The 11,994-nt window shown below is 45.2% G+C and overlaps 1 protein-coding gene across 1 annotated transcript; it reads left to right on the top strand.

Moving 5' to 3' along the window:
• Window positions 1-1,030: 1,030 nt before the first annotated feature.
• LOC137320062 (probable G-protein coupled receptor 139) lies at window positions 1,031-11,696 on the top strand. The gene is made up of 6 exons (XM_067981865.1): window positions 1,031-1,130; window positions 2,509-3,342; window positions 6,239-6,376; window positions 7,847-7,974; window positions 8,818-8,879; window positions 11,660-11,696. The coding sequence occupies exons 1-6, from the start codon at window positions 1,031-1,033 to the stop codon at window positions 11,694-11,696; spliced, it is 1,299 nt and encodes a 432-aa protein (XP_067837966.1).
• Window positions 11,697-11,994: the final 298 nt, after the last annotated feature.

Below are 11,994 nucleotides of genomic sequence, written 5' to 3'. Positions count from 1 at the left end.
ACATTACAAACAAAGCAGATGAGCTAAGGGCACAGATGGTCACATGGCAGCATGATATCATTGCTAACAGGAAACCTGGCTTAAAGAGGGGGATAATTGGCAGCTCAATATCCCTCGATATAGAGTGTTCAGGCAGGATAGAGTGGGTGATAAAAAAGGAGGTGGGGTAGCATTATTGGTTAAAGAATCAATTACAGTTCTGAGAAGGGATGATATGCTAAACGGATCATCAATCGAGGCCACATGGGTTGAGCTAAGAAATAAAAAAGGGGCAGTCACAGTGCTAGGAATGTACTATAGACCCCCGGATAGCGAATGGGAGAAAGAAGAACAAATATGTAGGCACATTTCTGAGTGGAAAAATAAGAGGGCAATAATAGTCGGGAACTTCAACTAACCTAACATCAACTGGGATTCAAAGAGTATGAGGGGCACAGAGAGCTCAATATTCATGATCAGTGTCCGGGAAAACGTTTTTCGTCAATACATGAGAAGTCCAACAAGAGGGGATGCAATTCTAGATTTAGTCCTGGGAAATGAAAATGGGCAAGTGGGTGAAGTGACAGTGGGTGACCATATTGGGGATAGTGACCACAATTCAGTTAGTTTTAGCATTATTACGGAAAAGTGCAGAGTTAAATCAGACGTACACGTTTTAAATTGGGGGAAGGCAAATTTGACAGAACTGAGAGATGATTTGCCAGAAGTGGACTGGACACAGCTCCTTGAGGAGAAATCAATGACTAGCCAGTAGGAGGCACTAAAAAGTGAAATTCTGCGGGTGCAATGCAGACACGTCCCCTCAAAGAAAAAGGGTGGCACTGCCAAATTTAGAGCCCCCGGTTGTTTAGAAGTATACGGGGCAAGATAAAGCCGAAAAAGAAAGCTTATGACTGTCACAGAAAACTAAATACTGCAGAAAGACTAGAGGTGTATAGAAAGTATAAGGATGACGTAAAAAAGGAAATGAAAAAAAGCAACGAGAGGGCATGAAAAAATATGAGCTAATAAGATTAAAGAAAACCCAAAGATGTTTTATCAGTACATTAAGAACAAAAGGATAGCTGAGGAAAAGTTGGGAGCCATCAGGGATGATAAGGGTAACTTATGTGTGGAAGCAGATGATGTGGGTAGGGTTTCAAATGAATATTTTGTCTCCGTATTCACAAAGGAAAGGGATGATCCAGACGTCGTAGTTAAAGCGGAGGCGTGTGAAATATGTCAGAGATTCCCTCCGTACCTTTGCCACAATTTCACTCGTGCAGGTGTTGGACTCCTCCATCCTTTGCGCTATTTTGTTATAATATGTAATATTTTGTCTGAAAATAATATTCCAGAACTCTTACTCTTTCAACGAGGAAATAACACTGCAAATCGTCCTACATCCTGGGCAGTAGGAGTCAACGCAGCTTGGCATAATTTGTTTGTTAACTGGACTGCAACTAATGCTTGTGCCTCACTTGAGATTTCCCTCTGGTATAAATAAGACTGTTTTGAAAACGGAAGAACTGCCAGTCCATAACGTCAACAAACAAAGTCACTTCTCTCCGAAAATGGGAGCGCCAGTAATCCTAGAGATAGAAAAAATTTATTACCCTGTCCTTGCAGTGATTGGTGTTCCTGGTAAGCCAGTTCTAATCAGGTCTTATTGATTTTTAGTAGTGTTTAACTGTATCACTGCTGCTGCCGTCGGTGTGATAACATCACCTGTCGACTTTGACGGGTTTCATTTGCAGCATATGGGATCCTGGTCTTTATTAATAGAGGCATAGAGTACAAAAGCAAGGTAGTTATGCTAAAGCTTTGTAAAATGCTGGTTTAGACCTCAGCTGGAGTATTGTGTTCAATTCTGGGCACCACAATTTCGGAAGGATGTCGAGGCCTTCGAGAGGCTGCAGAGGAGGTTTACTAGAATGGTACCAGGGATGAGGGACTTCAGTTATGTGGAGAGGCAGGGGTTGTTCTCCCTGGAGCAGAGAAGGTTCAGGGGAGATTTAATAGACGTGTTCAAAATCATGAAAGCTTTTGATAGAGTAAATAAGGCGAAACTGTTTCCAGTGGCAGGAGGGTTGGAAACCAGAGGACACAGATTTATGATAATTGGCAAAAGAACCAGAGGCGACATGAGGAAACATTTTTTTACGCAGCGAGTTGTGATGATCTGGAATTCACTGCCTGAAAGGGCGGTGGGAACAGATTCAATAATAACTTTCAAAAGGGGGAATTGGAGAAATACTTGAAGGGAAAAAATTGCAGGGGTAAGGGGATAGGGTGGAGAGGGCGGAGTGGGTGTGGACTGGGACGAGCTGGATTGCGCTTGCATCGAGCCAGCACGGACTCGACGTGCCGAGTGGCCTCTCCCCGTGCCATAACATTTCTGTGATTCTATAAACATAAAGGGATTTATCTTTTCAGAATTCCTAAGCAGAGTGAGAGAGAGAGGTTCGAGTGATCAAATAAATAATCAATAAATTTTCAGTTAGTAATTGCCCTTTCTATTATTTGCAGCTAATTTGATGACAGTTGTGGTTCTGTTCCGCGGAAACTGCGGCCTCTCCAAATGCATTTCCCGTTACCTGTTGGGCATGGCGGTGGCTGATCTACTGGTCCTGATATTTGGAGTGGTCTTGTATGAAATTAAGGACGCTCATTTCACATTTTCATTCCTGAACTACACTCCTATTTGCAGCCTCAATATTGCCCTGCTTTTCATGTCCATCGATTGGTCTGTCTGGTTAACTGTGGCTTTCACATTTGACCGATTCGTGGCCATCTGTCACCAAACTTACAGCAAAAAATATTGCACCGAGAAAACTGCGGCTTTGGTTATAGCAGTTGTGTGTTCCTTAAGTCTTATAGAAAACGCTCCAATCAACTTTATATTCGAACCTCGGGAGATAATTAACAATGTTCCATGGTCCTTCTATGTAATACCAAGCTTCTATACCTTAACCGTATGGATAGCATTCCTGTGGTTGGAAATTATTCTTACCCCATTTGTCCCATTTCTCTTGATTTTACTGTTCAATGCTCAAACCATCAGGCACATTGTGCAGGCCAATAGAGTGAGGAGGGGACTCCGTGGAAAAAATAACAGTGAGGATCACAATGATCCAGAGTTGGAGAATCGAAGGAAGTCCATCGTTTTACTGCTGACCATATCTGCTAGTTTCATGATCTTATGGGCGGTAATGTTCGTCTTTTTCATATTTGTAAATTTTACAGACGCTCAAATTTCCGAAACAAGTTACGATGCTCCTTTCACTATCGTGGAGCAGACCGGCTACATGCTTAGGTATTTGAGTTCATGCACAAACACGTTTATTTATGCAGTGTCCCAGAGTAAGTTCAGAGAGCAATTGAAGAATCTTATTACGAGTCCCGTGTCCCTCATTATTAATTTATTCAAATCCGTTTAGTAACCGCACTGGACTAAAATGTAATTCCATCCATCGGAACCTAGCACAGGTTGTCGAGTTGACATGTACACGGAATCTCCAATGGGAGCTGCCATCTTGTCCTCATATCAGACGTCACACTGTGTGAGATCAACGATTCTTGGGGTAATGTTAACTTGGCCGATAATGTAAGACAAGCGGACTCGTATTGGAACAAATATAGGGCGACTATTTAGCACCGAAATAAATCAATTATGCAAATTAATCTGCTGCTTTTGACCGATCGAAACCCGACACTGGTTTCTCGAACATATCCCTCAACCCCCTCGCTCCCCCTCCCCGTCAGAAACAAATACCTGCTGAAACTGCGAGTTAGTCTTTTAAACGTGTTAACTTTGCGGATTATCCAATGGGTCTTCCTGCCTGATCTGCCATTTTGCTTCCAATTTGCTAACTTCCGACATGTAAAGTGAAATTTATTTCCAATAATGTTTGGTTGAATAAATTTGATTCTCACCTCCGCGGTTGTGGACAATGCATTCTCGTCGCTGCCGGTCTGCCCTTTTCCAAAGCAGAGAGAGGGCCTCCTTCAGGTGTTCTGGAGACGTAAATTCATCACACCTGGAATCATGTCTGTTGCTGGATTCCGACAATCCACTTATCATGGGAGCAATGTCTGATGTTTCTTCATCCACCTGTCCAACTCAGAGATAGATTTTGTCTCGCCCACTAACCCTCCAAGTGAATTCCACGGCCTCACGACTATTTGTTCAGGATTTGTTGACGGAAGGTCATGCCTTTCTAATCTGATTGAATTCTTTGAGGAAGTGACAAGGAGGATTGATGAGGTTAGTGCAGTGGATGTTAATTACATGGATTTTTGTAACGCATTTGACAAAGTCCCACATGGCAGACTGGTCAGAAAGGGTAAAAGTCGATGGGTGTCTCTGTGAATGGAAATTTGTTTCCAGTTGTGCGCCACAGGGCTCAGTGTTGGGCCCCTTGCTGTTTATGGTATATATTGATGATTTGACGTGAATGTAGGGGGCATGATTGGCAAATTTGCAAACGACACAACAATTGGGCGTGTAGTTGAGAGTGAAGAGGATAGCTGAAGACTCCAAGAAGATATCAATTGTTTGGTGGAGGGGGTGGAAAAGTGGCAAATGGAGATCAACCCGGAGAAGAGTGAGTTCATGCACTTAGGGAGGGCAAACAGTAAAAGGGAATGCCCATCAAACGGGGTTACATTGAGCGGGGTCGAGGAAGTGAGAGAACTTTGAGTGCATATGCACAGGTCCCTGAAGGTGGATTAGGTTGTGAAGAAGGCAAACGGAACGCTGGCCATTATTAGCCGAGTCATAGAATAAAAAAGCAGGGAAGTTATCATGGAACTGTATAAAACGCTGGTAAGGCCACACCTGGAGTATTGTGCGCAGTTCTGGTCACCACATTACAGGAAGGACATAATTGCTCTGGAGAGAGTGCAGAGAAGATTTACAAGAACGTGGACGGGGCATGAAAATTGCAGCTGGGAGGCCAGATTGGATAGGCTGGGGTTGTTTTCCTTTGCAGCAGTGGAGGCTGAGGGGAGACTTGATTGATGTGTACAAAGTTATGAAGGACCTAGATAGAGTAGAGAGGAAGTACCTGTTTGCCCCAGCGGAGAGTTCAAGAACTAGAGGACATAGTTTTAAGCTGATTGGCGGAAGGATTCGAGGGAACATGATGAAAATCTTTTTTACCGAGAGGGTGGTGGGTTCCCTTTTACCCGCTATGTACTGTACATGTACAGGAGCTGACACCGAGAAACACACGGGCCGCACAGTCCAAGTCAGGAGGAGAGAATCGTTCACTTTAACTCGCTGACTGTTGTATCTGTATGGTGCTGATAAGAACATAAAAAATAGAAGCAGGAGTCGGCCATTCGGTCCCTCGAGCCTGCTCTACCATTCCATCAGCGGGCTCAACTAAACTTTCCCTCCCGATCCTCATATCCCTTGATTCCCCGAGAGTCCAAATATCTATCGATCTCAGCTTTGAATACATTCAACGATTCATTATCCAGAGCCCTCTGCGGTCGAGAATTCCAAAGATTCACAACCCTCTGAGTGAAGAAATTCCTCCTCACCTCAGTCTTGAATGTCCGACCCCTTATCCTGAGACTATGCCGCCTCGTTCCAGACTCTCCCGCCAGGGGAAACATCCTCTCAGCATTTACCCTGTCAAGACACCTCAGAATCTCCGATTTTTCAATGAGTTCACCTCTCATTCGCGAAGAAGTTTGGAACTTTGGGGGGTATAAGAGGAGGCAGTATTGGGACTTTTCGCTCTCTTGTTTCCTGCCTGCTCTTATCTTCGCTTGTCATCACCTTCACAACAAGAACCGAGCACTCCGCCTGGGACGGAGAGGAGAAATCACAACGAGAAGCAGAGCCCCGCTCATCAACTGTATGGACGAACCTCAAACTGAGACTTGAATACTGCGCGGCGGTACAGCACCAGGAGACTCGTTTTCTACAAGGGGAAGCAGCGATAAAGTCAAGCGACAATCAGGTTTTGCATTGTCCAAGTCCACATCTTTGAGACCACCGGTATTGTGTGACGGGGTGTTGTGTGTTCCCAACCAAGCCATAGGGGTTTGGTGGGATGGTTCTGTGGGGTTGGATTTCGCGTAAACTGTACTCTGGGTAGTGATGTAGTGCACTGTATTGTCTTACGCCACCGTTTGTTATGTATTGAAGATGGCGGTGTGAGTTAACATGAATAAACAATGCACTGTTGAGTCTGAAAAACTTGTCCGTGACTCAATTCTGTTCACTGTTATTCCCGTCATCCAGAACTGTGTAAGGGGGAGGTGATTCGAACCATCCAGGCAACCCAGCCATCCAGTTACATTCCGGCTGCAGTGCTGACGACTTGTGGTCTGGAACTCGTCACGCCTCTAGCCAAACTGTTCCAGTGCAGCTACAACACTGGTATCTACCCGACAATGTGGAAAATTACACAGTTTTGTCCGTCCACAAAAAGCAGGACCAATCCAATCCGGTCAATTACCGCCCCATCAGTCTGCTCTCAATCATCAGCAAAGTGATGGAAGGTGTCGTCGACAGTGCTGTCTAGCGGCTCGTGATAGACTTCAAGAGGCTGCAGACAGGCCGGTGGCACGGGCGGACACTTGGCAGATGACATTTAAGGCAGAAAAACGTGAAGTGATACATTTCGTTGGGAAGAACGAGGAGAGAAAATATAAAATTGAGGGCTCAACTCTCAAAGCGGGTACAGGAATAGAGAGAACTGGGGGTATGTGTGACTAATCGTTGAAGTTGGCAGAGCAGGTTGAGAACGTGGTTAAAAAAGCATACGGGATCCTGGGCTTTATAAATAGAGGCACAGAGTACAAAAGCAAGGAAGTTATGATGAACTTTAACTGAACACTTGTTCGGACACAACAGGTGTGTCCAGTTCTGGGCACCGCACTTCAGGAAATATGTGAAGACCTTCGAGCGGATGCAGAAGAGATTTAATAGAATGATTCCAGGGATGAGGGAGTTCAGTTGCGTCGAGAGACTGGAGAAGCTGGGGTTGTTCTCCTTGGAACAGAGAAGGTTGAGAGCAGATTTAATTGATTTGTTCCAAATCATGAAGGGTCCATTCAGAGTAGATAGAGAGAAACTGTTCCCATTGGCGGAAGGGTCATGAAGCAAAGTGCACAGATTTGAAGTGTTTGGCAAAAGAACCAGAGGTGAAATGAGGAAAATCTTTTTTAACGCAGCAAGTGGTTAGGATCTGGAATGCACTGCTCGAGGGGGTGGTGGAGGCAGATTCAATCATGGCCTTCAAAAGGGAATTGGATAAGTACTTGAAAGGAAAAAAATGCTGGGCTGCAGGGATGGGGCCGGGGAGTGGGACTAGCTGGATTGCTGTTGCACAGAGCAGGCAAGAACTCGAAGTACCAAATGGGCTCCTTCCACGCTGTAACATTTCAATGCTGCCATGATTTAACAAGAGCAGATCAGAGTCTGGGTATACTGCCGCGAATGACTCATCTCCTGACTCCCCAAAGCATTTCCACCATCTAAAAGCCAGAAGTCAAGAGGCTCGACTCCATCCAGGACAAAGCAGCCAGCTTGATTGGCACCCCATCCACTGCATTAAACATTCACTTCTTCTTCCAGCGGCGCACCGTGGCCGCAGTGTGAACCATCCACAGGATGCACTGCAGCAATTTTAAACATGGAAACAACAAAAATTGGAGCAGAAGTAAGCCAATTGGACCTTCGAGCCTGCTCCGACATTCATTATGATTAAGGCAGATCCTCTATCTCAAAACCATATCCCGCTCTCTCCCCATACCCATTGATGCATTTTGTGTCTTGAATTCTGTCCAACTCCTTCTTAAATACATTCAATGACTTGGCGTAATGGAGCTCTGCTCATGGAGGCAGAGAGGATGGCTGAGGTACGAAATGAATACTTGGCATCTGTCTTTACCAAGGAAGAAGATGCTGCCAGAGACAACGTAAGAGAAGATATAGTTGAGATACTGGAAGGACTAAAAATAGCTGAAGAAGAGGTACTTGAACGCTCGCTGTACTTAATGAGAGGAGATCTTATTGAAACATACAAGATTCTGAGGGGACGCGATAGGGTAGATGCTGAAAGGATGTTACCCCTCATGGGGGAATCTAACACTAGGGGACATAGTCTCAGAAACAGGGGTCGCCCGTTTAAGACGGAAATGTGGAGGAATCTTTGGAATTCTTGTCCCCAAAACTGTGTGGAGCTGAGTCACTCAATACATTCCAGGCTGAGTTCGGCAAATTTTTGATCAGCAAGGGAGTCAAAGGATATGGGGAAAGGGCGGGAAAGTGGAGTTGAGGTAAAAATCAGATCAGCCATGATCTCATTAAATGGTGGAGCAGGCCCTAGGGGCGGAATGGCCGACTGCTGTTCCTATCTCTTCCGATCTTATGGTCTTATAAAGAAGAGGTAATTGAAAGGCGAGCTGTTCTTAAAGTAGTTAAGTCACCCTCTCCGGATGGGATGCATCCTCGCTTGCTGAGAGAAGTAAGGGTGGAAATTGCAGAGGTATTGGCCATAATCTTTCAATCATCCCTAGATACGATGGTGGTGCCGGAGGACTGGAGAATTGCGAATACTACACCCTTTTTCAGAAAAGGGTGTAACGATAAACCCAGCAACTATCGGCCAGTCAGTTTAACCTCAGTGGTGGGGAAACTTTTCGAAATGATAATCCGGGACAGAATTTACAGTCACTTGTTCGAGTGTGAATTCATTAGGGAAGCCAGCACGGATTTGTTAAAGAGAATTCGTGCTAAATAACGTGATAGGGTATTTGATGAGGTAACAAAGAGGGTCAATGAGAGTTGATGTGGTGCATCTGGACTTTCAAAAGGCGTTTGATAAACTGCCGCTCGTCAAGTTTTTTATCAAGATTGCGGCCCGTGGAATAAACGGGTAAGTATCAACACTGATAGAGAATTGGCAAAGGAACAGGGAACAGAGAATAGTGGTGAACGGTTATTTTTCGTTCTGGAGGGAGATGTACAGTGATGTTCCTCAGAGGTCAGTGCTGGGACCATTGCTTTTCTTGATATATATTAATCATTTAGACCTGGGTGCACAGGGCACAATTTCAAAATTTGCAGATGATAAATAACTTGGAAGGGTAGTAAACAGTGACAAAGATAGTGATAGATTTCAAGAGGAGAGAGACAGGCTGGTGGCATAAGCGGACACGTGCCAGATGAAATTTAACACAGAAAATACGGAGTGATACATTTCGGTAGGAGGACGAGTCGAGGCAATGTAAACTAGAGGGCACAACTCTAAAAGGGGTACAGGAGCCGAGAGATCTGGGAGTATATATGCACAAATCACTGAAGGTGGCAGGGCAGGTTGACAAAGTGGTTCAAAAAACAAACAGGATCCTGGGCTTTAGAAATAGAGTCATAGAGTACAAAAGCAAGGAAGTCTTGATGATCCTTTATAAAACACTGGTTCGGCCACAACTGGAGGATTGTGTCCAGTTCTGGACACCAAACTTTTGGAAAGATGGAAAGGCCTTAGAGAGGGTGCAGAAGAGATTTACTAGAATGATTCCAGGGATGAAGGACTTTAGTTACGTGGATAGACTGGAGAAGCTGGGGTTGTTCTCCTTGGAACAGAGAAGGTTGAGAGGAGATTTGATGCAGGTATTCAAAATCATGAAGGGACCAGACACAATAGATGGAGAGAAACTGTTCCCATTGGCGGAAGGGTCTAGAAGCAGAGGACGTAGATTTAAGGTCATTAGCAAAAGAACTGAAGATGTTATGAGGAAAAACTTTATTTACACAGCGAGTGGTTCGGGTCTGGAATGCACTGCCCGAGGGGGTGGTGGAGGCAAATTCAATCATGGCTTTTCAAAGTGAACTGGATAAGTAGTTGAAACGAAAAATTTGCAGGAGTGTGACTGAATACTCTCCACTAGATGAGTGCAGCTCCAACAACACTCAAGAGGCTCGAATCCATCCACGACAAAACAGCCCGCTTGAAAGGCACCCCATCCACTGCATTAAACATTCAATCCCTCCTCCACCGGCGCACCATGGCTGCAATGTGTACCATCCAAATGTTGCACTGCAGCAACTTGAAATATAGAAACATTGAAATCTCAAAAATAGGAGCAGAAGTAGGCCGTTCGGACCTGCGAGCATGCACTGCCATTCAATGTGATCATGGCGGATCCTCGATCTCAACATCATATTCCCAGTCTCTCCCCATACCCCGTGATGCCTTTTGTGTCAAGAAATCGACCTAGCTCCTCCTTAAATATATTCAGTGATTCGGCCTCCACAGCCTTCTGTGGTGGAGAATTCCACAGGTTCACCACCCTCTGAATGAAGAAATTTCTCCTAATCTCAGTCCTAAACGTCCTCCCCCCTATTCTGAGACTGTGATCCTTCCTTCTGGACCCTCCAGCCAAGGCAAACATCCTCCCTACATTCAGTCGGTCGAGCCCTGTCACAATTTTACATGCCAAGGCTTCTTTGAAAGCTCCTCCCAAAACCGCAACCTCTACCACCAAGAAGAACAAGGGCAGCAGGCACTTCGGAACAACATAACCTGCACGCTCCCATCCAAGTCAGTTCGGCCACAGCTGGAGTACTGTGTGCAGTTCTGGTCGCCACACTACAGGAAGGATGTGATCGCTTTGGAGAGGGTGCAGAGGAGATTCACCAGGATGTTACCAGGGCTGGAGCGCTTCAGCTATGAACAGAGACTGGGAAGATTGGGTTTGTTTTCCTTGGAGCAGAGGAGGCTGAGGGGGGACATGATTGAGGTGTACAAAATTATGAGGGACATAGATAGGATGGATACTAAGGAGCTTTTTCCATTTGTTGAGGGTTCTATAACAAGGGGGCATAGATTCAAGGTAAAAGGCGGGAGGTTTAGAGGGGATTTGAGAAAGAACTTTTTCACCCAGAGGGTGGTTGGAGTCTGGAACTCACTGCCTGAGAGGGTTGTGGAGGCAGGAACCCTCACAACATTCAAGAAGCATTTGCATGAGCACTTGAAATGCCATAGCATACAAGGCTACGGACCAAATGCTGGAATATGGGATTAGATTCGACTGGGCTTGACGGCCGGCGCGGACACGATGGGCCGAAGGGCCTCTATCCGTGCTGTATAACTCTATGACTCTCTAAGACTCTAAGTCACACACCATCCCGACTTGGAAATAGATCGCTGTTCCTTCATTGTCGCTGGGTCAAAATCCTTGAACTCCCGACCTAACAGCACTGTGGGAGCACCTTCACTACAGTGACCGAAGCGTTTCAAGAAAGTGGCTCATCACCAAGGTCTCATGAGCAATTAGGAATGGGCAATAAATGCTGGCCTTGCCAGCGATGCCCACATCCTAGGAATGAAGTATAAAAAAGGTAAGAATTTAAAAACGAGAGGGGCGTCTTGATATAATCCAAAGATCTCTTGATCTGCAGTCAAATGCTCTACCACTGAGTTACACCCCGACATCTGTTGAGCGTCATATTAAAAACAGTAAGTGGCAGTTATCGTCATTGATCGGTCCAACGTGAATACAATGCTCATCAGTTAATCTGGGCGACAACGACCTACGGTAATCAGCAATGTTTCATGAATGGCGTGAGTCACATTATTGCGTACAGATGCGATGCACAACCTAACATGGAAAGGATTGTCACTAAGCTTCAGTGAACACATCCTTACCACAGGACGCGGAACTACAAGCAGCAGCCAAACGACACCTGAATTTCAACCAGAGGTTTCTCCAGCTGCAGTCAAATGCTCTCTCACTGTGCTCTGTCCCCAGCTCTTTCGATCGTTGCAGTCAGAGGGAGAAAGTTAGGGCAACTAAAGCCAGAGCTCCCTGGATGACTAAAGAGATAGTGAGTAAGAGGAAACGGAAGAAAGGGACGTATGATAGATGTCAGGTTGATAACACAAGTGAGAACCAGGTAGAATATAGAAAGTTCAGAGGGTAAGTGAGAAAGGAAATAATGTTTATAATGTATTTATATATTTCTGTGTGATATGGAACGCAGTGACC

Source organism: Heptranchias perlo, unplaced genomic scaffold, assembly GCF_035084215.1.
Source record: "Heptranchias perlo isolate sHepPer1 unplaced genomic scaffold, sHepPer1.hap1 HAP1_SCAFFOLD_97, whole genome shotgun sequence".
Taxonomy (NCBI): domain Eukaryota; kingdom Metazoa; phylum Chordata; class Chondrichthyes; order Hexanchiformes; family Hexanchidae; genus Heptranchias; species Heptranchias perlo.
Note: the sequence above shows the minus strand (reverse complement) of the source record. Positions and strands in the feature narration are given on the sequence as shown.